This window comes from Triplophysa rosa, linkage group LG4, assembly GCF_024868665.1.
Source record: "Triplophysa rosa linkage group LG4, Trosa_1v2, whole genome shotgun sequence".
NCBI classification, from domain to species: domain Eukaryota; kingdom Metazoa; phylum Chordata; class Actinopteri; order Cypriniformes; family Nemacheilidae; genus Triplophysa; species Triplophysa rosa.
The window spans coordinates 25,685,341-25,712,869 of NC_079893.1; the positions used below are offsets into that span (position 1 = coordinate 25,685,341).

At 40.1% G+C, this 27,529-nt stretch overlaps 2 protein-coding genes across 13 annotated transcripts in view; one reads left to right on the forward strand and one right to left on the reverse strand.

Annotated features, from left to right (window-relative positions):
• Positions 1 to 293: 293 nt before the first annotated feature.
• On the forward strand, positions 294 to 8,909 carry znf330 (zinc finger protein 330). 2 transcript variants are annotated; one of them, XM_057331300.1, is made up of 11 exons: positions 294 to 424; positions 645 to 771; positions 984 to 1,003; positions 1,103 to 1,173; positions 1,407 to 1,483; positions 1,653 to 1,779; positions 1,922 to 2,026; positions 2,102 to 2,148; positions 2,255 to 2,372; positions 2,582 to 3,865; positions 8,813 to 8,909. In XM_057331300.1, exons 2-10 carry the CDS (start codon positions 652 to 654, stop codon positions 2,839 to 2,841), a joined length of 945 nt encoding a protein of 314 aa, XP_057187283.1. In that variant the 5' UTR covers positions 294 to 424; positions 645 to 651; the 3' UTR covers positions 2,842 to 3,865; positions 8,813 to 8,909. The 2 variants fall into 2 exon arrangements, with proteins under 2 accessions (XP_057187283.1, XP_057187284.1); XM_057331301.1 differs by lacking the exon at positions 294 to 424 and adding an exon at positions 431 to 539.
• inpp4b (inositol polyphosphate-4-phosphatase type II B) overlaps positions 5,227 to 27,529 on the reverse strand; it is a 129,332-nt gene continuing 107,029 nt past the window's right edge. For 5 of the 11 annotated variants that reach the window (XM_057331261.1, XM_057331262.1, XM_057331270.1 and 2 more), the window contains 6 exons: positions 27,259 to 27,385; positions 26,958 to 27,098; positions 26,711 to 26,808; positions 25,928 to 26,040; positions 20,586 to 20,740; positions 13,274 to 14,036 (listed from right to left, as the gene is read on the reverse strand). In XM_057331261.1, coding sequence (XP_057187244.1) covers positions 13,859 to 14,036; positions 20,586 to 20,740; positions 25,928 to 26,040; positions 26,711 to 26,808; positions 26,958 to 27,098; positions 27,259 to 27,385 — 812 coding nt within the window. In that variant the 3' untranslated portion in view covers positions 13,274 to 13,858. The other 6 variants (XM_057331266.1, XM_057331263.1, XM_057331271.1 and 3 more) reach the window with 6 other exon arrangements.

Sequence of the window (27,529 nt, forward strand, 5' to 3'; positions counted from 1 at the left end):
TATGAGGTGACAGCACATGAAAATACGTAATATATATCTACCAACATGCTAACTGTCTGTCAACGACCAAAAGGATATAAAGTCCTAAACGTGTTATATTGGTACCTGGCAACCCGTTCTGACTCCGACAGCAAAGTACCGTGTGTAGCCCTCTTATATGATGGCGCGGGACTACATTTTCGTTTATTTTTCCAGATATAATCTGTCAAATATTTAAATAATATTTCCGTAGACATACAATCTGATATAGTCACATATACAGTATAAACAAACCAAAACAGACACAAAAACCGGCTTGTAAATGCGAGAGGAACTAATTACAGCACTCGAAAGTCTTCGTACGGAACGTTTTACTGTTGCACACACCCTGTGATCAGCTTTGGTCTAAGCTGACTGTTTCCTGAGCGGTTGTACATTTTTCTTGGTATGTTTGGCATGACAGAATCAATCTATTATGTTGTTTAGTTCTGCATTGGACTTTACTGCGTTTGTAAAAGAAATTGTTAACTGACGTGTGTATTAAAATCATTTATTCAGAGGTCAGTTCACTCACGTGCGCTCTGTTGAATATCGCATAAGTAGCATATCCGGACATTAAAACAGTGTCACCGCAGTTTAATTAAGTCTTTTTTGTGATATTGAAGGTGAGAGATGCCAAAGAAGAAGACTGGTGCTCGTAAGAAGGCTGAAAGCCGAAAGGAGCGAGAGAAACAGACCCGAGCCAACAAAGATAATGTCGATGTGGCTAAACACCCGTGCAACTTCGCCATGGTAAGCATGGTTTTCTATGCGTTTATGTTACAGATTACAAAATACTATTAACACTTACTGTATTTTTACAATGTGAACGTGTCTGCAAAAGTAAAGGAATAGTTTCCCCTATATACAAAATCTGTCGTCATTTGTTTACCCTTATGTCGTATCATGTCGTGTTTTTCTGTAATATAATACAAAAATGGACAAACTTTTTATTTTTATTACAGGAATGTGATAAATGTCAAAGGTAAACTTAATTATATATAGTTTCTTGTTGCCATTTTTACAGTAATTACTATCAAAGTGGGAGGAATAAACATATTTTTATTTATTTATTTTTTGTCAGGCGGCAAAAGAACAGAGCATTCTGCTATTTCTGCTCGTCAGTGCAGAAACTTCCCATGTGTGCACAGTGTGGTGAGCCTTACTTTGTTTAACAATGTTATTTGATTGAGTATCCTGAACAACTTGACTCTCAGATGTTGACACAACCAGTGGCATTAGTTTAGGGCATGACTATCTTTATAGTTGACTATATTGGGGTATTTTGAAAACTACTTTCGTTGATTGTGGATAAATTACACACCTCACATTTGAACAGGTTTATTCACAAATTTGCTTTCGTTTTATACATTTTTCTTTCTTCAAAGGCAAAACAAAATGTATGAAGTCTTCAGACTGTGTCGTCAAACATCCTGGCGTTCACAGCACCGGAATGGGGATGGTGGTATGCAGAAACAATGTCTTAAATGCTAGTTTACTGGAACAGCTATTGGAAATTTTCTTTCTGTCCAGTCGGACTATAAAAACAATTGACTGAAGTGTGAACAAGGGCATGAAGTGTTTTTTTTTAGGAATTTACTTAATGCTTATGCAGTACTGTTTGTGACCATTAGGGGGCCATCTGCGATTTCTGTGAAGCCTGGGTGTGCCATGGCAGGAAATGCCTAAGTACCCATGCCTGCTCTTGCCCCCTTGTAGATGCAGACTGCATTGAATGCGACCGCAATGTGTGGGAACATGGTAATGTGCAACCAACAGAGTCTTGTCTATGATGCATTGGAAAATAACTATCATTAACAATTTACTGTTGGTGAAATTATCTGCTTTAATATTGCTGGACAAACAAGTGCAATGCTTGTATAAACACACACTTTTTATCCAGGTGGTCGAATTTTCCGTTGCTCTTTTTGCCACAATTTTTTGTGCGAGGATGATCAGTTTGAGCACCAGGCGAGCTGTCAAGTGTTGGAGGCTGAGACTTATAAATGTACATTTCTTATTTTTTTTAATATTCTCATTTTAAGTTAAATTTCTGTGACTTAGTCTTTTAATCCAATTCCAGGCTTATCCTGCAATCGACTTGGTCAGTACTCTTGTTTACGATGCAAGGTTAGGATTTTATATTCACATTAGGTCTTCTATTGATAACATATTTGTTTATGTAAATACTTTGTTTGGACAAACGGCGATGTTTTATAAAATATCTTATTTGCAGGTGTGTTTCTGCGACGATCATGCCCGAAGCAAAGTATTCAAACAAGAGAAAGGCAAGGCTCCACCGTGCCCAAAGTGTGGACATGAAACTCAGGAGACCAAAGATCTGAGCATGTCCAGTGAGTGCTATCTCTTATCTCCCATTAAACAGTTGTTTAAATTAATCATTTATATATGAGGGAGAAGCAGGGACGTGTTTTCTTCAGTACACTCGATCGAAATAAAACAAAACCGTGATATGGTCTTGCTTGCCAGAATACTGCAGTGTTTTTCTGTTACTGTAGCAGTACTCTCTTTCACTGGATAACTTTGCTTGTACATCTTGCAGCTCGAAACCATAAATTTGGTCGTCAAAGTGGCACTGATGAGGATGGAGCATCAGGATACAGCTCGTACTGGAAAAATGTAGAATGTGGAGCAGGAGACGATGATGACATCGAGGATGACTATGACTTTGATGATGAAGAGGAAGACAACGATGAGGAGGTGGAGGATGATGATGATGACGAAGAGGAGGAAGATGATGCTGAGGTTGAGAACTCGCTGTCAAATCTCAGCTTGGAAGCCACCTGTGGAAAGACTTCATAGAAATGGAAAAAAAGATTTTGTGTTTGAGATTGTGCAGGTTTAGACCCAAAGTGTGACTCAGAGTTTAAAAAGTGAGTTTAACATTGTCAGATCTAACTATTTGTGTCTACATTTTAAGACATCATTTTGAAATTCAGATATATCTGAAGTAATATTTTTAAAAGTAAGTTTTGTGTCATTTTTCATGGTTACCTCAGAAAACCTGGGAATATAAATTGAGATTTCGTGGCCTGGAAACGAATGTCAATGAATAAAACTTCAAGTAAAAAAAGTCTCTAACGTTATGTGACCGATTTCATTGACATATTTTCCTAAAGAAAAAAAACCCCACTTGGAGCAGTGTTTTCAAATGACGTCAGTTTTGGGCGGGGACACCAGTTGGTATACGAGGGTTTTTAACGAAGTGCACAATGCCATGTAATCTTATCTAAATATATATTGTTCAAAAATATGTTACTATTAATAATAATCTTACTAAGATTAATATATTACATATGAATATTTGAAAGTAGTTACACTATTGATCTATGAAGTGATTCGTGGTTTTCAGATGCTATCGTGTGCATTATATGGTCAAATAAACTACGAAACACTTTCGTCAACTAGTTTTTCCTCACAGGTGTCTGAAAATACTCGCCATTATAACGCCCAAAATAAATGATACACAGAGTGTTCATACTGCCAAGTGATCATTCACATTGTATAAAAGTGAAAGAGGTTCAGTCGACGGGCTGGGCGGTCTGTCAGTGTGCGTGGATTTCACTAGCAGATCAGGGGTAGACGAGACGGGTTCAATGTGCGCTCGCGGAGGAATAATGTATAGAAGAATATCTCGCTGGAGTAATAAATAGGATTTAACACATTCAATGACACACTTCAAGGAATTTTGCATAAGGAAAACATGTGAATTGTATGCAGCTCTCGTGGTTGGCCTACCAACGATCTGGGTTCGATGATTCTTATGACCATCTGCTTCGCAATAATCGTAGGATTTAGGAACAAACCACCAAAACTAAAAACAATGGTAGGAAATACGTGCTCTGTTGTAAAGGCAATGCATCGGGATTCATACAAAAGTCAGGTTGTAACGCACTGCATTGGTCAATGCACCGCAATAGATCAGTGCATTTCTGAATTGATTGTGGATTTTTTTTCTGTTAGGAGACAGAAGCCCGTTCGTGAAATTAATTCTGCATATTAGCCTAGCATACTTTGCATGTAACAAATTTTTTTTGACATGTCTTCGTGGTTTTTTAGCCTATAGAATTTTTTTAAAGAGACTTAGGTTAGTTTACCACTCTTTACGCAGTGTTGCCAACTTGAAATGTTCCTGCATGTATACGTTTAAAAAGGGAATTACGAACAATTGCAACCCTTGGGTTTTTTGATCATTTGGAACCAATTATTTACTAAACTGTTATTGCAGTGCATGCAACCTCTCTTCTGAGTGTTGCTTTGGTGTATGCTGATAAAGTCCCATTTCTGAATGTATATGACGCATCATGTCTTTATAAATAGCAAATAGCAGAGATAAAATGTATTCCTCTGTTCATGTGTCCATTTTGCGGTGCGTGTATAGGTTAGTATAAACCACTTGGTTGCTGGAGCGTCATAAAACCTATGCGCTATAAGTTTTTTCAGCAATTGCAACCTTAATTTGTTAAGTCTATTGGTGTACTAGTTGACTATTAGTGAAAGCTACTCAGCAAATATGTATCAGCTTTCAGTTTCGAAAGACTGTCTTGCAATCGATTCCAGGAACTGTCTGGCCTTCAAATAATTATTTTCCTCAAACTGGAAAGTTTTGCATTATTTTGGTCACTGAATGTATTAAAGGCGCGTATGATGTTTTTCAGAGAATTGTGAGATGTGGTTGTAACCCCTGGTGCATTGAATCTCACCTGGAATGCCATTTGAACTCCGAGGTTTGGAATTCTTTCTTAATTCTGAGGTATATCCGAGAATGACTGCTTATTTTCTTTTCTTTTTGTCCCATTGCTCTTACTAAAGCAATGTTTATGTAGCCTACTAAGGCAACACTAAGGGGTCCCGAAGACAAAACTATAGAAAAAATACCAGTTAAATTCCGCCTTTATGTTTTGTTGTATTGTATTTAACTCTAATTACCAGATGAAGTAAAAGCGTGAGCCTTGTAACCCAGCCAGCAAAGACACATCGGGCCCAGATGGGTTTGATGTGGGCTGTCTTCTGGGCCTCAGCCGGTTTTGTCTGCGGGTTCCATGTAGGCCCCACATGGGTTAGCCCAGATGAAATCAACACTGCTTAGTGTGCAGGCTGCTAAATATAACACTGAATGTTGTAGTTAATGAGACAATGAAGTGATAACAAGCAGAATCACTGATGAACACAGAAACAACAAGAACACAAAGAAATAAAACACAACAATTAAGTTCAGCCACAACACCATTAACATCTTTATTTATATATATTATTGAGAGTTTTTTTCTGTTCATGTTTTACTAAAAATAACTGGTTTGATGTCACCATTATGGTGATCAGTGTTTGTTTTAGTCGGGCAGTTTGGTTTTTTAAAGTTTGTTTTTTTCTGAGTTTGTTATGGCATGAAAGTCAAGAGAAAATTATATTTTATGACGTTCATTGCTTAATAAGTACACAATCAACATTTAGTTGGTTGATTATTGATCTTTTGCATGATATATCGGTAATGCAGATAATTTAGAAAAAGTAGCACAGCTTCATTAGAGACAATTGAACAGGTGTTAAAGTAGACCAAGCACATTGAAATCCTTTTTTACTGGTACTCACACAGACATCAAGAATCCACATATGAACCTCAACAACGGTGAAATGCTTCATGCTGCAATGCATTCTGGGAGTCACGAATGAGTTTTGTATGATGCATTACAGCATGAAACGTTACCATTGTTGAGATTAATTTCATGAATCTTGATATTTGAGCGTGAATAAACTTTGCAGGAGTTGAAAGTGTTCAAAGTTTTTTAACCTCAAATTTTCTGATATAAGTTGTGCTTGCTCTCATCTACGATAATAAAAGAAACTATTATACATTCACTCTCACATAAATTTATTCAACACATTTAGTAAATTCATCACAACGTATTAAGTATAAACCTGGCACAAAAACAGCCAAAATCATCAATCATGTTCTTTTGTGATAACCATAACTCCCCATAATAAAATGAGCTACAGCAGTCAGAGATAAACTAACCTTAAAAAATCAAGAGTCAAACTTCCTGACTAAAACAAACACTGATCACCATAATGGTAACATAAAACCAGTTATTTTCAGTAAAACATGAACAGAAAAAAACTCAATAATTTATTCTCATTAATATAAATAAGTAAAGATGTTGGTGGTGTTTGTGGAGTTGTGGCTGAAGTCAGTTGTACTTGTTGTGTTTTATTTCTTTGTGTTCTTGTTGTTTCTGTGTCCATCAGTGATTCTGCTTGTTATCACTTCATTATCTCATTAACTACAACATTCAGTGTTACATTTAGCAGCCTGTAGTATGCACACTAAGCAGTGTTGATTTCATTTGGGCTAACCCATGTGGGGCCCACATGGAACCCATTGACAAAACCGGCTGAGGCCCAGAATACGTGATTTTGTGCACGCACTTACATGTGAAATAAAAACAATCATTTCTCCTTATCGGCCGTTGTCTTTGTTTGCCTGCTTGCTGTTGCTAAGTAGCCAGCGAGACTTATGAAATAAAATATTATTCTGCTTTAGCTTTACATTAGCTTGATAAAGTGATCTTAAGAGCTGTGACCTTGGTATGAGGTAATATGAACCTGCTATTAGGACAAATTCAACGTGCCTGAAGCAAACAGCATTACCTGGCATAACTTTCAGTACATTATAAATATCAATGATCGCATAATAAACTATTTAGCGACGTCATACAAAATGATTGTGGTGACTTTAAAAGGATTAGGTATTAGATTTGAAAGGTAAAAGAGATATCATAATGACTCGAGATATTTTATCACATGATAGTGGTAAAAGCCGGTACACAGTGTTTGTCTATTTAGCCAATATTGCCATTCTAGACAGTATATTGGAGTCACATGGGCAAGGTTGTTAGCTGCCTAAGCATTTTAGGGCACGATAGGTATGCTACACACCAAACTCATTTAAAGAGGAACACTGACGTTCCTGGAGAAGTTTAGTTGGGTGTTATTAGGGTAAAGGTTATGAACTAAGAGTAATACTCAGATTATTTTACTGCCCAGTCAATAAAACTGCACTCATTGATGCTGATGGATGTATAATGGAGATAAGTGAACAGTATAAGTGTTTGCGGTTGCAGGATTAGTGAAGCATGATAGAGTGACTGCTGGAGCGGAACATTATTATAGAGATGCTGTGAGTGAAGCTCACATAACTCTTTGAGGTAGGGTTGTCACGATACCATAAACATGTCTTACGATACTATACCAGCTGAAGTATCTCGATACCAAGTAGTATCACGATGCTGTGCCATGTTCATAATTCAAATCTATACAAGAAACACAGATTTAGATTAAACATTTTGTATTTAATATAGTAAACTGTATTATACTTTGCACTAGAATATTTTGTTGTATTAACTGTAGTAATTGGATAAATTGTAGCAAATACTCTAGTCAATTTTCCAATCAGTTAACCAACTCTTCAAAACGCTAATTTGAATCATTAACTCGTCCGAGTCATTCAAAACACACATAAACAAGGCAGATGTAAGTGTTCAAATGAATATTAATGCGCATAAACAACATTACCAACGGTACGATACTACCGTTTCCGAGAGGCATCGCGGTATTTTGACGCTTCAGCATCGCGATGCTACCGGTGCACCGTGCAACCCTACTTTGAGGTGCATTACGTGGCAAGCTCTGATGTCTTAAAAGTGACTTAAAGGGATAGTTCACCCAAAAATGAAAATTCGGCCATCATTTACTCACCCTCACATTGTTCCAAACCTGTATACATGTCTTTGTTCTGCTAAACACAAAGAAAGATATTTGGAAGATTGTTAGCAACTGACAATTCTGGGGCATCATTGACTACCATAGTATGAAAATTTATTTAAAATGTTTTTGTTCTGCTAAACACAAAAGAAAAGAAGATATTTTGAGGAATTTAGGAAAGCAAACAGTTCTGGCGCACCTTTGACTACCATTTTAATTTTTTCACCTTTGACTACCATTTTAATTTTTTCCACTATGGCAGTCATTACAACATCTAGTCAAATTAGAACAATCAAATGTTTGCAGAAATTAAAAATAGACTGCTAGAACTGTTTGCCACTCCTCTTATAAACGTTCAATAAAGTTGGTATTAGGCCCGTTTCACAGCACATGCAGCTCTACACAGTGATTTCTGAGTTCCTGTAATGGGTTTTCTTTCATCATAACAGTAAAAATTCTTCAAATGGAGATTAAGCACTTTTTACAGGACAGTGGGTAAATAGTTCGCTCAAGTATGTTTTGTCAAAAATGAAAATTCTGTCATCATTTACTCACCCTCTTGTCATTTCAAACCTGTATGACTTTCTTTCTTCTGCAGAACACAAAAGAAGATATTTTGAAGAAAGTTGGTAACCGAACAGCGTCTACACCCATTCACTTCTATTGTATGGACACAAAACCAATGCAAGTGAATCGCTGCCAGTTAACAACACTCTTCAAAATATCTTCCTTTGTGTGCCGTGGAAGAAAGAAAGTCATACCGGTTTCGGTTTGAAGTGACAAGAGGGAGAGTAAATGATGATAGAATTTTCATTTTTGGGTGACCACTTTAAGGATTACTTTAGGTAAACATTTACATTTTACATGGTAATATATACAGTACAATATATATGTATTCATATAAATATAATACTGTTCAACTACATTAGATGAAAATCTGTTTAAAATGTCATTTAAACCAGATTTGATTGAGTAATTCTGTTTATTTGTTTGTTTTCTCTGTGTGTGTGTTTAGCTGTCTAAGTGCTCTGTTGCCTGTGGCTGACAGTCATGAAATGCAGGCTCTGAAAGACCTCCAGAATGCTCTAAACCAGACAAGAGCTGTGTTTGAAGTAAGTCACCAATGGCTATTCTGTGATTTAAATGCGAAGTGTGTCATTTCTATGCCACGAGGGCCACTTTATGGATTTGAAAAAGTAAGGACTGTTTTCAAACCCTTTTCCCCAATTGGAAAAAGCAAGCATTGCAAATGACTCTTTTAAATTAAATATGTTCAAATGCATTCTATTTAACCATTCATTTTACATAGCAACATAATTACAATGTCTTTTAAACAGAAGATATACATCCTGTGTAGTACTTAATGTAGTATCATAATTTAATTTTTTTCCCAGAGGTCTGATGCCCACTTGTATGCACCAAATATTGAAAGTATCACTGTAAGTGTAACTCTCTTACACTAACCATTAGCATAACATACAATTTGATCTGTGTATAAATGAATCCAGTGCTAATGTAACCTCCTTTTGTTTTCAGAAATGTACAAATAAGTTTTTCGACTGCTATTTGTTGGAGATGAACGTTGTTTTGCATGAGGAAGATGTCACAGGTCGAAACATGGAAAAAGTGGAGACAACTTTAGAAAGATATAAAGGACATGTAAGTGAAAGCACTACCCCTGTGAGCGTGTAATAAAAGAGAGTGTTCAGACATTAATTGTGGTTCTGTTTTCTTCCACTGACTCTCTAGAACTGCTCAGCCATACATCCATGTGAAGCAGAAGAGCTCACAAACTCTGTTGTGTTTTATAAAAGGATGGAAACTCTTCTCCAAAAACTGACTCAACTTTGCAAGGATAACCCTAACCCTACGTGTGATTAGAAGCATTCTTCATGTCAAATAAGCTTATTTATCTTCTATTATATAAATTATACTAACAACTTTTTATCCATATTTATATGTAGCGCTTCCCAAACCTATCTCAGGCTAAAGTGTGTCATTTTGTAAAGCTTTAAATAATTATATATTTTTGTAACGAATTATTGTCTAATTGTAAATATTTTCTGATTGTACAGAATTTATGGTGAAAAAATATGAAATACAGTTTAAAGTTCTTTGTACAGATGGGAGCAGAAGCTGCTGTTATATATCCATATACTGCTGTTTTTATACAGTCTTGTTACATTAAACATTTAACAAAGCAGATGGAGTCCTTTGTTGAATGTTGGGTTTGTTCAGCATAACTTTCATTAATCACAAAACCAAAAATTTACCAGATTACACATTTCTACAGTTCATCATAATGCACATGTCAATAGGCGTGTTTAATTTAAGGCATCACGGGGAAGTGTAGCTATTGTTGTGCTTTCACTTAGGAAGTTCTCTGTTATGTAAACCCTCATAAATCAAAAATGTTTAATATTGTGCACAGTTTTCAGCATGATATTTCCTCAAGTAACATTCTGACTTCTTGACAAATAAGTTACTTGATCTTGAGGTAGTTGGTGGTCTGGGGCCTCATTTATAAAACGTGCCTACTCACAGATTTGATCGTAAAGTGTGCATAGCCTACGCAAAAATCCACGGCAACGTTCAAATGTATAAAAACGGTCTTTGACGACGTGGAAAAGTGCTTAGCGCCAAGTCAGGGTCTGAGCAGACGTACGCACTTTTGCTTGTCCGAGTGCTGCAGGTTTTTGGAAAAATAATTAATTCCTGCTGCTTGTACAGGATTTGGACATTGACAGGCGCTCTTTCATATATCAATGACATTAATTACACGTCATTAAAAGGTGGAGATCTAAAACTGTTCAGCTGCGCGCAATTTCACGATCATTTGCGATTGATAAATTTCACATTTTCACATCACATTCACAGCTTGAACTATGAATTTACTAATTGAGTGTTTGCAAATAAAGGACACAGGACAACGATGGCACTTTCTTTTTGTAGTATAACTGTTCTACCACTACATTTTCTGCGTAAGTATGCTCAGAGGTGCTCATATTTACACACAAGTACAAGTTGGAAGATCCCACACTTTGCGTTAAACTGTTCTTACGCACTCACTACGCACGCATTTGTGCGTACGTACTGTTGGGCCTCATTTATCAAAAGTGCGTAGAAAAGGTCAATATTTTGTCGTACGAATGAAATTTAGAATGTGTGCAAGTACAAAAAAATCTGTATTTATCAAACGTGCGCACGCACTTCTTACGCACATGAGTAAGCAATCATTGTTGATAAATCCCACATGTGCGCAAGTACCATGCTCGTTCACGGTCATTAGCATTCGGAAACGCCTCCAATTTACCATATATGCGACAACACCTCCCTTTATAAATCACAGAGCTGAAGATCTTTGCCCGAACCCGACGGTTTCGGTCTTAATTTCTATCATTTTACACGTCGGGCTCGGGCCGAATTCTGTCGGGCCTAACTTTTAAGGCCCGATTACAGCTCCATGTGCTGTCATTAAACAGATCACCGCAGTCTTTTGGGTTGTTCGACTTAATGCTTGAAAAACGCGTAAAGTTGAAAACGCATTCTTTGCGCAATGCATGGTTTGCTCAATTTGGGTTTTATTGTTAATTTTAGAATAATTTATAGGATATTTATTTCCATATCCTAAATTAAACTGTTCAGAAAATAAACAATATTTGCAGATATTTTTGGTGGATTTTGGTAACGCGATGTAGTAATAGAAAAGCAATAAGATGTTACATTTTTTATTTATATAATTTTATGATAATGATTAATGTGCAAACCTCTTTTTAATCTTTTTCAATTAGTTTGAATGTTTTTCTTCAGCAGCAGTTTGGAAGCAAGTGTGAACACTAACCAGAACAGACATGTGTTGGTTACAGGCAGAGTTTCTTTCTATGACATCTGATTCTGACCCCAAGGACCCCAATGTGGTTATGTTTCAAGTTTAGTTTTGGAGAGCCTGTAGGATCTTTCAAAATTACTTATGAAGGAACATGATAAAGCTTTTTTACTTGTTGTAACTTAACTTTCTTGTTCAAAACCAGCCACATAACAGATATTTACACATACAGTATACCACAACAAAGTCACTACAGTAAGTCCCAAGGTATCAGAAGTGTTATGATTAAAACAGGGACAGCACTATGTGAGCAAAGAACAGCTGACAAAGGCATTTGATGAGCGAACACATATAATAAAGAAATGAAAACAACTCAACACTTTGAGTAAGAGGAGAAAATAGCAAAGCCTCAAAGGTTTAGACGACTTCACCCTCAATCTACTTTGTCATCAACACCTCTTTAGCTGTTTTGATGGCCTGTCATGCAAATATGAGGGTTCTTTGTTTTCCACAGGTACACACAGCTGATGCACATGGCGTCATTGTTTTGGTAATGTACAGGTGATTGTTTCTACAACACATCCTGTTCTGAGAGGTGACAGATGGGCACAGACATTTAGATAAACACGCAGCTGTAGAAAACACATTAAACTTAATAGAAAAAGGATCGGTTTGCTTTAGTTTCAATGTTTGTTATTATGTGGATTGCCTGTACCATGAGTGGCATCCTACTGTACAAAATTACAGAAAAAACACAAGAAAACAAATGTAAGATGTACAAAACAAACCGCAAAGTCCATATCAGATTTTAAGAAATAAACAATTTTTTACAAGATGCTAATATATAGAGCACACAGTATGTAAACAAAATTTACATTTCGTGCAAATGTGCATAATGTTAAATTCACAATCCTTTTAAAATAAGTAATATTCTTCATCGTCCTAACAAACTTAGATGATATTGTACAATTGCTGTATATACCAAAACAATTATGACAATAAAATATATATAAAAAAAACTGCTTAAAAACAACAGGTTTTGACACTCAAACATATACAGAGAGGTGATAATGCAGGGTGATATATCAAACAATTACAGAGAGATGCCTGACCTCCCCTTTTTAATAAAACATAAAAAATTATATATCTAAAGTTAACATGGTATTTTTTAATCGTGGAAATAATGCCGTGTATCAGCTAAACAGTCTATAAATTTAACATTTTCATTTCTGGTGGCTGGTGTAGCATCTATAAATGCACACACACCCATACATCCAAAAGTCTAAGACCATTTGTGTGATATTTAGCTTTTTTGTGTTTTTCTCATGTATTTCAGTTTACAAATGATATTATCGGCATAACAATCAGAAATAATTCTTGGGCGTTTTCTCATATCCTATCCAGGTTGAAATGTAATCCCACATTGTTAAAGTGGCCTCTGACTTTTGGACCCCGCTGCACATGTTGTAACCGATAAATAATCTCGAGTCTCTCCTGGATATGTTTCAAGAATCCACTTTGCCATAAGTTCCTTCTGGTGGCCGGTAGTATTTTGGAAAGGCAATCAGTTGTATCATGTTGAAAGCATATTTTCTGCACTTTATATTCTTTTGCACATTCTCAATCCGGCATCCTTCTCTGATGATGGAAGATGGAGAAAGAAAAACGGGTGATGATGAAAACACAATGTCTGTGATGTTTTACCCACACGTTATGCAAAGCATGTGGAAACTCTTAGATTCTAACCAATAAAATGGCACATCATGTATCAATTCACAATGCAAAAATGTAAATTCATAATATGTCAAAACAAACAAATGAAACTGCTGGTTTTTCACATGCTTTCCAAAAATACCCATGCATTTATTTTGCCTTTGGTTGAAAGGAAACATGTGCGCTTATCTCATTTAAGACCTTCTGTGAAACACAGATGTTGAAAAAAAGTCTACGCTTTTACAGAAAACAGTAACCGCATCTATCTAACTCCTAACAAAAAACATGCACCAGTACATACCACCCATGAGCAACACTCGAAAACCTTTTTAGCTTGACCTTTAGTGTTCCACAAAAAATACACGGTGAGCAAAATATGAAGGAAACTGAACTGAGGTTTGTGTGCCAAAAGTGAAATAGCTAAAACCTGTTAGTTTTTTAGCACAGCAAGAGCCAAGAGAAACACTCAGAGCAACCAAGTAAGAAAGTTAGACAGAGCTCAGGTGTGACATAATATGCAGTTTATTGGTATTTTGCAAGCAAAAAGACAAGGCTTAAAATGAGCCAGACCACCAGCAGGTGGGAGCTGACCAGCAGAAGGGCGATGGGATAGAAGTGTCGAGACGCTGGCTTGTTAATAGCTATCGAGCCTGTCTCAGGGTCGTCCCATTGGGCTACATCTCCCTGGGCCAACTGACCGCTGACTCAGACCCAAATGAGAGAGAAAAAGCACACACAAACAGCAAAAGTTAGTCAAATAGTTTGTCAAGACACTAGTTTAGAAGAACACTATAGTTTAGAGGACACACATACACACTGAACAGGAATGGGTCTGTGAATGCCCAGAAAACAACTAACATGTCAAAGGATAAAGAATGAATGGATTTCAAACACTAGGGAGAATTTGAGCAGAACATGAAAGATGTGAAGAAAGTTGTAATGCAGGTCAACAGATAATAGAGGTGTGGGTTCTAGCAAGATTAACCCTTCAAAAATCAGTTTGGAAATCTGTAACTTTATTCAAGAATGTAATCACAGAGTTGAATGTTTACAGATGTGGAAAATAAATTGTATTATTTCCGTGACAATGGCAACCTTGTATATGCATAGAGAGTCACTTTATAAGTGAAAACAGTAAGCCAAGGCTAATCTTCCACCTGCTTCTGGATTCCAAAAGCAGCAAGCGTCATTTTTCTAAGGCGGCGTTCTTTTGAAAAGAAATGAAAAGGTGTTTGTTACAATGAAAAGTTACTTTATCTTTTTTTCACAATTGAGCTGACGTCACACACGTTGACACAGATCCAACTTTAGCACCACGTGCGTCAGATTAAATTTCTGAACTGCTTTGGTTTTAAACTCAACTAAACCGGTTTAGCTATGTGAAATCAAACCCTGACATCAACAGCCCTCCCTTCTCCAAACATAACAAACTGACAGCTCATGAGGTGAAGCCTCTCACGTCACATTTAATTTCACATTAACGTTGCAAGAATAGGGTCTATTTTTATCACAATGCCAAATGTGGGGAGAATTTGCTCAATTATCATGAAAGTAGGTCTATACAGGGCTGTTGAAAAGTCGATTATTAAAAAAATCTGCTTTATTGTAAATATGTTATGTCTTATCATATTTAAAACGTTGCTTTTGACATAAACCATATAAATGCATCTTTCAGACTGTAAATTGAGCATGAGCAGGGGTTGCGCCTCTCTCTCGATAAGGTGAGGTGAGTAAGTGCACACGCACAGAAGGCTGCGTGTAAATAAAGCGCATTTTCAATTCAATTCAATTCAATTCAATTTTATTTATATAGCGCTTTTCACAATGTGCATTGTTCCAAAGCAGCTTTACAGGAGCAAATAAGAAAAACACAGAAAGGTAAAACACAGCACAGTGCATGGTGTTTATAGACCAAGCAAGATCATTATAATAAATCATATCTAATAAATAAATGAATAAACAAATAAATGCAGTCTCCCGGTGAGCAAGCCAACACTGCACTGCTCTGCTGTGGCGAGGAACCCAAACTCCAATGATGAATAATGGAGAAAAAAAAACCTCGGGAGAAACCAGGCTCAGCCGGGAGGGCCAGATCTCCTCTTACGTGTCTTAGCTGCACTCAGTGACCCTGACCAAAGCCACCGAGCAACTTCCATTTTCATATATTTCTAAACTTCAACCGCTGTTGGAAGTTGTTTAAGATGTCAAGCACTCAATCAACACATAAAAGACACCACACTGCATCTCTAAGCGCTCTACTCGTGTTATGAAAGAAGCGCATGCTTCTGGAGTGTAGTTTGAATTTGGGGGTTAGACGAGAAAGAGCTGCGACAGTCTGAGGATGCAACGCATTGTGATGCATCATGATATCGAATCGTTGACATGATAATAAGACATTACTTTCATCAGCAAATAAACGGATGAGTCTTAAACCCTTGAAAAGTTCTCAAATCCCTGCCTTTATCTTTAAAACAATGCTATTGTGTTTTGATTCCAGTTTGTTTACATTAAGCAGACGCATTCGAGCACACACACATTCAGCCTGCTGTGACAAGCATGAAAAAATAGTGTATGAAAGTAGGTCAATGATCACATTTCTCAAAAGTACTTAACTATACCTTGATATATTATACTTATATGGTTTCGTGACCCATTTGATTACAACTATTTGGCATTGTATTGAAATGAATGTAAAAGAGCAATGCTATTCAGTGGGTAATGGGAAGGAGTTTTATAAATAATTCATTTATTAATGATATGTGGTTATGAAGGCTTACTTTGAGGTCCGATTGGCAGGGTATAGAAGTTGGCAGTCAACGCAAAAAGCACTTACTTCTATCATCTGTTAATCTCTATGGGACATATTTCCATGGGATACTTTCCATCAAATGCCATAGAAATGTGTCATCTATTTGTTAGGACCTCCCAACTGATTTCTTTGAATTGAGTAACTGAAAAAAGCAATTGAAGCCAAGGCCTTCAAGTTCACCAACACCTGTCAACATTTTGGAATCCTCAACCAATAAAATCCAGCACACTTGTAAACTTTTAATTACATCCTGTGCTTGTACGTATCTATGTTGCATGCAAGTATGCTTTGTGCCACCCTGAGCAGGCAGGGTTCCCAGCGTAGGGCTTTGGGTACACACACATCTAGTTTTTCTAGCCACAGTTGAGTCGAATTGGCAAGATTTTAGCAAAAATCATCTGCACAGTCTGACATAGGGTTGTACGGGAGTCTAGTGGGATGTCACCAATTAAGTTTGCTCAAAATTCTGGAACTTGTCATAGTTAATTGTCAACTTCCTTTTCAACAGTGCGATTATGAAAAGCCCACAGAGATCAACTTTTCTCAAAAGCTAAACCTCCTACACTTCTCAACAAAAGCATCTTCATCTACTTAATCACGATTAAGGGAATTAAGAGAAATATTATTTTGATGTTATTTGATTTTAATATGCATAAAGACGAGCACCTGCAATTTTATGTTTCAAACAGAGATGGCAACATAGAGGCAAAACTTACAGACTTTAAGGATACTTCACCCTAAAATGAAAATTCTGTTGTTCCAAATCTGTATTCATTTCTTTGTTCTGATGAACACAGAGAAAGATATTTGGAAGATTGCTTGTAGCCACCATTGATTACCATAGTAGGAAAAATGACAATGGTTGCCAAAAGTGCCCCAGAACTGTTTGCTTTCTTCTTTTGTGTTGATCAGAACAAAGAAATTTACAAAGAAATTTGACCCCCACTTTGAAAACGTCTCACAGAATGATGACAGAATTTCCATTTTTGGGTGAACTGTTCCTTTAATATAGACTTGATAATAATAATATAGACTTAACTTTAAATTAATTACATTTTGAACTCATACAAAAAAGTTTTTGTTTACTAAACGTGTCGCAATGCATTATGGGAAGATATTCATCTTAAAAAATGCTGGCTACCTTCTAGAATATTCTTCTTCAGGAGTGACACTTTACAAAGCTCACAATTTTTGGTAACCAAGCACACGATGTGTGGACTGAATGCTAAAAGCTAAACTTACTATTGCTCCACATGGTCTCGAGGGGGTTTAAAAATGTGCAGCTGTCACTGAAACTTTGCAACTGTTCCACGCTGATCATGTGATCACAATCTATTCTGCTTGTACAGTATATGACTCCACAAAGGATCCACAGTATCACTGACAAAAGGACCACTGTGTGGCTCTTCAGGCGTGAACAGGAAATACATGTCACGTATTTTGCTTCTGTAGGAGTTCAGCCATCGGTTATGCTTGGATTTCTTCCAGACTGCTTCAAAGGCCCTTTTCAAAACTTAGTAAGCTGCCTACACAGGCTTCATTTTTAAAGGAGTCATATGACGCGATTTTGTGTTTCCCTGTATCTTTGGTGTGTTACAAGTTGTTCATGCATATATTAGACACGTAAAATTGTAATATTAAAAGTCTTAAACCAAAAGAGATGTTTTATTTAAAAGCGGAGGCTCATCCAAACCTGCCTAAAACCCCTCGTTTAAACACATCCCCACATTTCTACGTCAGTTCGTGAGAAGCGCTGAAGAACTCCGCCCAAAATGTATAGGCAAAGAAAGAAGGCGTGTCTATTCCCGCTGTAGTGTTGTTGTTGCTGCCACCATGTCGTGGAGACGCTGTGTGTTTCATTACAAATGCAAAACTACTTCGTTGGGTCTTCCAAACGAGGACACAATTAGCAATAGGTGGTTAAACTTTCATTTACAACACTGTTCCAAAACAGCACAACTCCAAAATCCGAGTGTGTGCCTCACATTAACACCTGGTTGTGCACAAAGGCTGTTTCTAAAAAGTGGGGCAAATCTAACTTTTAAGGACAGTCTGCCGTTTCTCACTCACAGCCTGTAAGTATGTTTTCATTATTAAAGAATTTGCAACTGACTATTCAAACGAAAACTTTTTGACGGTCCTACGATCATAAATGCAGAATTTTTTTATATTTATGAGGCTGAATCCATCGGGAGCTGGATTCCGCCTTGTATCCACTGGCTGTTCTACCCTGCAGCGTGATGCTACACGAAAAAAGTCAATATAAGTCATGATATTCAGTAACTATGTCCCCACTGGATGCAACAAATGCCTCGTTATAATGTTTTATTGACTTTGTCGCGTTGCGTCGAGACACAGCATCAAAGGCAGCTCAAGAAGTTAGCTATAGTTAGCTAATTGTTAAACCTAATAGTTTTTAAAAATAAAACCTTAAGCCGGGCGTACACGGTGCGAATTCTGATGGTCGGAAGACCGTATGTCCACGCACACGTCACGAGTGAGTAAAAACTGAGAAGTGTATGGAGGCAGTGATACATGACACGATTGTACGACCTGCCGATTTCCCAAGCAATCGCACGAAGTTCTGCGCCAAAAACATGGAGTCAGAAGAAGAGATTGCTTTCTTTGTGGCAGCAATGGCTTGCGAAAGAATAAAAAAGAAAATAAAAAAGGGCATGGCAAAGAATTCGTTTGAAGAGCAGAGAACAGCATGGACTTTCTGTTCTTCAAAAACAACTTGAGGTAATAACGTATCTGTTTGTGCATGTTTTGATGTGGTCACGGAAGATATCATATAAATCATAGTTGTGCAAATAGTAACTCCTGATTGGTCGATTTCAGATAGATCAACAAATCGGCTTGTTCAACAGCATACATGTCATGGTTTCAATCCGATAGCTCCCGAACTTTTTCGACATGTTTAAAAATGATCGGGAGGTCGGGAAGTGATCTTAAGGCACTCTACTCGACTCGTAATTCCTCGCACAAAATACAAGCCGCGACCATACGAACATCACCGATTTCCTCGTGATTGGAAAAAAATCACCTGCGAGCTCATACAACAGCAAAAATCGCACCGTGTACGCCCGCCTTTACCAATCTGTTACGGTCTGCTGGCAAAGTTGATTAATCCGCTTGGTCAAACGCATTTTCTGGATCATATTCGGGCTTGTACTCACACGGTACAGGTGACATTATCAGCTGTCAATATGCTTTGAAGGCTGATGTTCCGAATATGGTAAGGGGCGTTACATTTCCGCCAGATGCTTGAGGTATTCGGCAAATCACAACGCACCGGGGTAGCTGGCCAATCAAAGCACACAGCGCTTTTCACAACAATGAGCTTTGTTAAAAATCGAGGTGTTTCAGAAAGGCAGGGCACAGAGGAGCAGCAGTAATGCACGGTATATGAAAACTAATGAGTTTTTTTTAACTGTAAACCGCGTAAACACACTGTATTTCACCAAATGCACACAATAATGTTTGTTTTAGCCATCCAATATGACTCTTTTAAGCCTTAATGTTGCACTCCTGAACCCTCTACAATATAAGACCTGCATCTGGACAAATCTGCAGGAAAATACAATACAACAATAATATTTCTAAATGTAATTAGGAAAAGTTCAAAAACTATTTTTTATGTGATAACCTCAAAAGGCGATGCTTGTCTTTCACATTGCTGTTGAATGACTTTGTCACTCGTGAGGTTTGATTTTGCGTGAGGTTTGATTTTGTTGAAATTCAACAGACACTGGACGGGAATGGCCACAACAGAAATGCTGCTTAAATGATTTTTTTTACGCTGATGACAGAGTAGTTCTGGTCCTAAACCCTCCTCCTTCCCCAGCTCCACATGTATAGATCTGCTACAAGGTGATCACGTAAACTATGGGGGTTTATTCATATATGTTATATGTGCAGCAACAGCATTCCTTATATGCACACAGCAGCATGTTGTGGATGTTTTGGCAGTAGCAAGTCTCCGTACTTGTTCCAACGCCGCAGCAGCAGCAGCGTAGCAGATCTATTCCGCCAAGACCAAATACATTTATATGTCATGTACACTACCATGCTAAACCCTCCGAGAGTTGTCATGACAGAACTGTATTTACTTTGAAGAATTCATTCCATTGACTTCCATTTATATGCATGCGAATGCAATAGACCAGAAATGCAAACTTCAGCGAATTTTGACGCATTCCAGAGGTCAAGTTGGGTTAGCTCGGATCTGTGAATTGATATAACGTGATGATGAACAGAAGATCGACATGCCACAGCATGACCTTTCAGTTGGAGGAAATGCTAATATTGCTAATAAAATTGATAATCTAATTTTATATGATACAGCTTTAAAATAATGAGAATGAGTTTGATATATGAATGGACAAAACAGAAGTGTGTAAAGAGGAGCAGGTGGATCAGGCCTGAAATCTCGCTCACCTCCGCATGCAGTCCAGAGCTCGCACAAAGTAGTCTTTATTGAGCTGGTGCTCGTCCCTCAGTAGTGAGCACTGCTCCAGCGTTACTGACATGGACGTCCTGTCTTTGGCACTTTTACAGCTGGTGAAGCGGATTCCGTTCAGTCGGCGACAGATCTGAGGAGCCAGATGACATTTCATTAGCAATTTATTACTATGACAATATGTAAATATTTTATTATATATTTTCATGTGACAACACTGAAGAAATGACACTTTGCTACAATGTAAAGTAGTGAGTGTACAACTTGTATAACAGTGTAAATTTGCTGTCCCCTCAAAATAACTCAACACACAGCCATTAATGTCTAAACCGCTGACAACAAAAGTGAGTACACCCCTAAGTGAAAATGTGGGCCCAAAGTGTCAATATTTTGTGTGGTCACAATTATTTTCCAGCACTGCCTTAACCCTCTTGGGCATGGAGTTCACCAGAGCTTCACAGGTTGACACTGGAGTCCTCTTCCACTCCTCCATGACGGAGCTGGTGGATGTTAGAGACCTTGTGCTCCTCCACCTTCCGTTTGAGGATGCCCCACAGATGCTCAATAGGGTTTTGGAGACATGCTTGGCCAGTCCATCACCTTTACCCTCAGCTTCTTTTGGGGTCATTATCATGTTGGAATACAGCCTTGCGGCACAGTCTCTGAAGGGAGGGGATCATGCTCTGCTTCAGTATGTCACAGTACATGTTGGCATTCATGGTTCCCTCAATGAACTGTAGCTCCCCAGCGCCGGCAGAATTAATGCACTCCCACCACCATGTTTGACTGTAGGCAACACACTTGTCTCTGTACTCCTCACCTGGTTGCCGCCACACACACTTGACACCATCTGAACCAAATAAGTTTATCTTGGTCTCATCAGACCACAGGACATGGTTCCAGTAATCCATGTCCTTAGTCTGCTTGTCTTCAGCAAACTGTTTTGCGGGCTTTCTTGTGCATCATCTTTAGAAGAGGCTTCCTTCTGGGACGACAGCCATGCAGACCAATTTGATGCAGTGTGCGGCGTATGGTCTGAGCACTGACAGGCTGACCCCCCACCCCTTACACATCTGCAGCAATGCTGGCAGCACTCATACGTCTATTTACCAAAGACAACCTCTGGATATGACGCTGAGCATGTGCACTCAACTTCTTTGACCGACCATGGCGAGGCCTGTTCTGAGTGGAACCTGTCCTGTTAAACCGCTGTATGGTCTTGGCCACCGTGCTGCAGCTCAGTTTCAGGCTCTTGGCAATCTTCTTATAGCCTAGGCCAGGGGTTTTGAAACTTTATGATGCCAAGGACCCACAAATATGATTAACCTTTTGTGAGGGTTTAACTATAATATATACTTTTCTAAAATATATATTAATCTATATTTGTTTCTGTGTAAAGATAAAAAATAGGATATTATAAAGACAACACATTGTTTCTAAAACTAAATAGTGGGGAACAATTTCACTTTGAGTCCGAAAAAAGAAACTTTAGTGAGAAAAACTCACTAGAAAGATTCAAATATATACAATTCTGGAAACTATCCATAGCAAAAAAGCAGATAAACACTGAGGACTTTTATCATTTTTTGCTTAATCTTTTTTCCTAGAAAATTTCTGGGGGACCCCTTGCAACCTTCTGGAGGACCTCTGGGGGTCCCCGGGCCCTAGTTTGAAAACCCCTGGCCTAGGCCATCTTTATGTAGAGCAACAATTCTTTTTTTCAGATCCTCGGAGAGTTCTTTGCCACGAGGTCCCATGTTGAACTTCCAGTGACCAGTATGAGAGAGTGAGAGCGATAACACCAAATTTAACACATCTGCTCCCCATTCACACCCGAGACCTTGTAACACTAAAGAATCACATGACACCGGGGAGGGAAAATGGCTAATTTGGCACAATTTGGACATTTTCACTTAGGGGTGTACTCACTTTTGTTGCCAGCGGTTTAGACATTAATGGCTGTGTGTTGAGTTATTTTGAGGGGACAGCAAATTTACACTGTTATACAAGCTGTACACTCACTACTTTACATTATAGCAAAGTTTCATTTCTTCAGTATTGTCACATCAAAATATATAATAAAATATTTACAAAAATGTGAGGGGTGTACTCACTTTTGTGAGATACTGTATTTTGATAAAACAAGTTTAACCTAAACCTGTAGTTTTATTAGAAACATCTTGGTTACGTATGTAACCTCAGTTCCCTGATGAAGGGAACGGGACGTTGTGTCGAACTGACAGAATGGGGTTTGATCTTGAGAAGCTATCATCTCCGATTGTACTTTTTAAAGGCCAATTAAGTTGGCAAATGGCGTGGCATGCCACAGAGCGTGACCTCCCGAGAGAGCGCGTCGGCTGTCTGGTTGAGGTGGCCCGGGATATAAGTGGCGTGCAGGGATTCCACCAGCTGCTGACTCCAGAGGAGGAGGCGTCGGGCGAGTTACGACATCTGCCGTGAGCGAATGCCCCCCTGGTGGTTGACATACGCCACAGCAGCCATGCTGTCCATGCGGCGCAGCACGTGCTTGCCCTGGATGAGAGGAAGGAACCTCTTCAACGCAAGCCAAGCAGCCAACAACTCTAGGCAATTCATATGCCACTGCAGGCAGGGTCCTGTCCAGCGCCCCGATACTGCATGACCGTTGCACACAGCACCCCAGCCGAGCAGGGAGGCATCTGTTGTCACCACGACGTGCCTTGAGACCTGCCCCATTGGGTCAGCCCGGAGGAAGGACATGTCTGTCCAGGGGGCTAGGGTGCGACGGCAGTGAGACGTGATGTGAATACGTCTCGTGCCGGTGTGCCACGCTCTCCAAGGAACTCGACTCTGAAGCCAATGCTGAAGCGGTCTCATATGCATCAACCCGAGCGGCATGACTGCTGTCGAGGACGCCATATTCCGCAGGAGCCTCTGAAAAAGACGAGGGTCAGACAGCACAGCATTGACTGGCTGCGCTCGGTGGTGAGGCACGCTGTCATGGTAACAGAGTCTAGTTCCAACAGATCTCACGAGTGAGCCAAGATAAGCCAGTCGTCGAGATAGTTGAGGATACGCACACCCTGCACCATGAGGGGAGCGAGAGCAGCCTCCGCAAATGTGGTAAAGGCACGGGAGACAGGGCCAGACCGAAGGGCAGGACCTTGTACTGGTATGCTCGACCCTCAAAGGCAAACCGAAGAAACGGTCTGTGCCGTCGGAGAATCGAGACATGAAAGTACGCGTCCCTCAGGTCGATTGCCACAAACCAATCCTGATGTCGGATAGACGTCAGGATGCGCTTCTGCGTCAACATTCTGAACGGGAGCCTGTGAAGGGTCTTGTTCAGAGTGCGCAGATCCATCGCAGCCCCTCACCTTTCTTGGGGACGATGAAGTAGGGGCTGTAAAACCCCCAAGACATCTCGGCCAGAGGGACGGGCTTGATCGCCCCCTTCACCAGAAGGGTGGCGACCTCCGCCCAAAGTATGGGAGCATTCTGGGCTTGCACTGAAGGGAGAAGAGAATGCCCCGAAACTTGGGCTTGCCTGGAAACCTGAATCGCGTAGCCGGAACGGATCGTCCTCATTAGCCACTGCGACAGGTTGGGGAGCTGTAACCAGGCCCCCAGATACCGTGACAGAGAAACTAGTGGGGAGATCGGCAACATCGTCCAATGTTCTGGTCCTCCCTGGGCTGTCCCCGTCAGGGCCGCTTCTTCTTGTTCAGCTGCTGACGGGGAGTAGATGTTTTCCTCCGTGAAGTCCTCCGCCCGCGGGAGGCCGCCTGAGAAGGGGTGCTGGAGCCGGGGCAGGAGGAATGGAGGAGCCCGGGACCTCAACGCCCTGCTGGGGTCTGGGTCGCCGCGGGGTAGGATATGCTTGATGGCCTCCGTCTGCTTCTTCACCGTCGAAAACTGTTGGGAGAAGTCCTCGACCGTGTCACCAAACAGCCCACCCTGCTCAGTGACGGTCAGTGGCGGTGTGCAGTTCCTGCATAAGCTTGCATAAGCTTGACCCGCGGCAGTGTAAGCTTTTGACACCAGTGATGACGAAAACTTACATGCTTTGGAAGGGAGCCTTGGTCGGTCCCTCCAGGTGGTGGCCATCTGAGGGCACAGGTGTACCACGACGGCACACTCAACCTGGGGTACATCGGAATAGCCCTTAGCTGCTCCGCCGTCAAGGGAAGTCAGGGCGACCGAGCTCGTCTGACGTGTACGCGCCGAAAAGGGCAAATGCCAGGTCTTCGTTAGCTCTTCATGCACCACCGGGAAAAAAGGTACCGGGGTAGAGCGCGGCTTGCCACCGTAGAATCCAGAATCCAGGTACCAAGAATCCAACCACGAGCGCTGCGGGGAAGGCATGCCTGTCATCCCCGCGGCAGACTACTCCTGGGCTCGATCAGCCACAGCCGGGAGGTCAGGGAATCCTCAGCGTCTGATGCCAGGAAGTCACCATCCGATGCTGTGACTGACACCTTGTCCTCTGTATGCTGTTGCGTAGATCCGCTATGGGACGGTCGACTGCCGCCCATCGGAGACAGGGTAGGTGAGCGTGACGGGGCATGGACGGTCCGCGGCACTTTCTGCGGCTGGTTAACGTCCATGGGAGTCCCCATATCACCACCGCCACTCGCCACTGCGGAATGGGAAGCAGACGATGTTGTGGCTGGATCCAAAAAGAACACAGCCAATGTGACCGCAATGCCTTGATCGGCATATGCTCGGAGTGCGGGCATGCCGTATCCACGAACGCTACCTCAGCATGTTGGAGACACAGACATGTGATGCAGGTATCGTGCCTGTCAGGCTCGAGGATGAGCCGGCCACATCCGAGATTACAGTGGCGAGACATGCCTGGCGGCAAGTGCACGCTGAGGAAATTTGCTCTTTTAAGGAAATTTACTCTAGTAGACACCCTCGGCTTGCTAGCGAAACGCCCAGGGGAAATCGCACACACCAGGACGAATCCGCTGCTCTGCATCGTAGAATCAGTAGTTTTTTCACTTCAATCAGAGAAGATGCGCTCAGCATAAGCTCAGCAGGTTCCGAAGAACAAAAAGTTGAATGAATGGGCACGCCATCTTCCTTTTTATACCCGTATGTACGGGGCGGAGACTGGCATGCCACGCCATTCACAAACTTCATTGGCCTTTACAAAGTAAAATCGGAAATGATAGGTTCTCAAGATCAAACCCCATTCTGTCGGTTCGACACAACGTTGAGAGACCGACAGAAAGGGAACAGAGCATATTTTGTTCTTTGTTTGACATTAATTTTAGTATGCGTAATAAATCGTACACTTCCTGGACAGATTCCGTGACCTCAGAGCAAACCTTACCATTCCTGCCAGCCACAGAATCTCCACATTCTTCCTCTTCTTAGTTACTACATTCTGCCCAAGGGTGTCAAGGAGTTCTTTAATGTCGGTCTGTGTCTGAAAACAGGGCAAGCCTTTAGAAAGGAAGAGACCGGGACAAAAAAAAAAGATTTGAGATATCACGCATGAATGAGTTTAAAGAGGGCCTGTTTGTCTTTGTATCGACAGGCACTGGGATGAGATTAAAAAGCCTAGCAACATGTACTCCATTTGTTTTTGAGATAAGGAGATAAATGGAAATTGGACAAGAAGTGGCATGCTATGATGCATCTTGGCATCCGTCTGCTGGGAGCATTCATCAGCTGAAGCTGTCACGCTTCGTTGGGAAGATCGACATATCACAGAGCAATAAGTACCTGCCCTTATGTGTTTAAACTGTGAAACTAAGGTCAAATTCTGCAGAAATGCACTGATGTAGGTGAGCTGTTCATGTTTTGAGCGGTTCTAAGTTTTAAGGAACAGATTCAGTAAAGATCTTTCAAGCAGAACCCACAGATATGACAAATTAATGTTTAAGTAATTTTATGTTTTTGACATACAAAGTCATTATAATAATGCAATGAAGGACCTAAATAAAAATATACAATTCTGAAATAAAACTATTCCTTATTTAATTTATAACTCATGCCTTTTTCGATTCTATTTATAGACCTAGTGCTCCACCTGTACATAGGATTGAAGAAGAAAAATACTTGTAAACTTATTCCAAAATTTACATTTTGTATAATTCAACGATAAACTTACATTCTGATGGTACCGTGTTGGTTAAGGATTTATAATAACCTTCAAGAGTCTCAAAGTTCTTCTGGTTTATTCTTTCCTGTAAAGATATGTCACCGAATCTGTGAAGGAGACAGAGAGGGTATCAGCTCAGACACGCTGGAACCCACATCACTGATGTATTATGATTTACTGAACACTTGATTCACAGGCTTGTAACTCAATAGGCGTTGAAGGATAGTGTTTCGTTCGTATCAGTGAGATCTCATACCTCTCGGCGATGGTCTGCTGCTCGTTTATGCCCACATTGAAGAGCACAGGAAGCACATGCAGCGGCTTGCCCTCTCGGAGCTCCTCGGGTAACGTTTGGAAGGCATGATGTGGGAGTGGCACCTCAAGAGTGTAACGGTCTCTGGAAGGAAAAGGGGTCACATTTTAGAAGTCCATTAAGCACTTGTGTCGAAATGGAAGTATGCGAATGTTGTGTGCAGTATATAACCAATATGTGTTGATTATTAAATGATAGCTCTTTTAGAGCAGCCATGTATCATCTAGATCACACTCTCTCTCACCGTCTACCGCTGACGGTTGGCTGCAGGCTGTCAGCTTCTTCAGACATTGCCTCTGTGATTTTGAAGGTCACGCTGTGCAGGTCAGATATTCCCACCTCCATATCCTCTAACATTCCTATTTCTTCACCTGGGTGACAAAAGTCCATGTAAGTCAAACATCCTGTTCAACACTAAATTTAGGCATTCGACGTATGCATTTTATCAATATGTGTGTTCCTGGGAATCAAACCCATGACCTTTGCGGTGCCTCTGCATCAAAATTTTTTTTAAT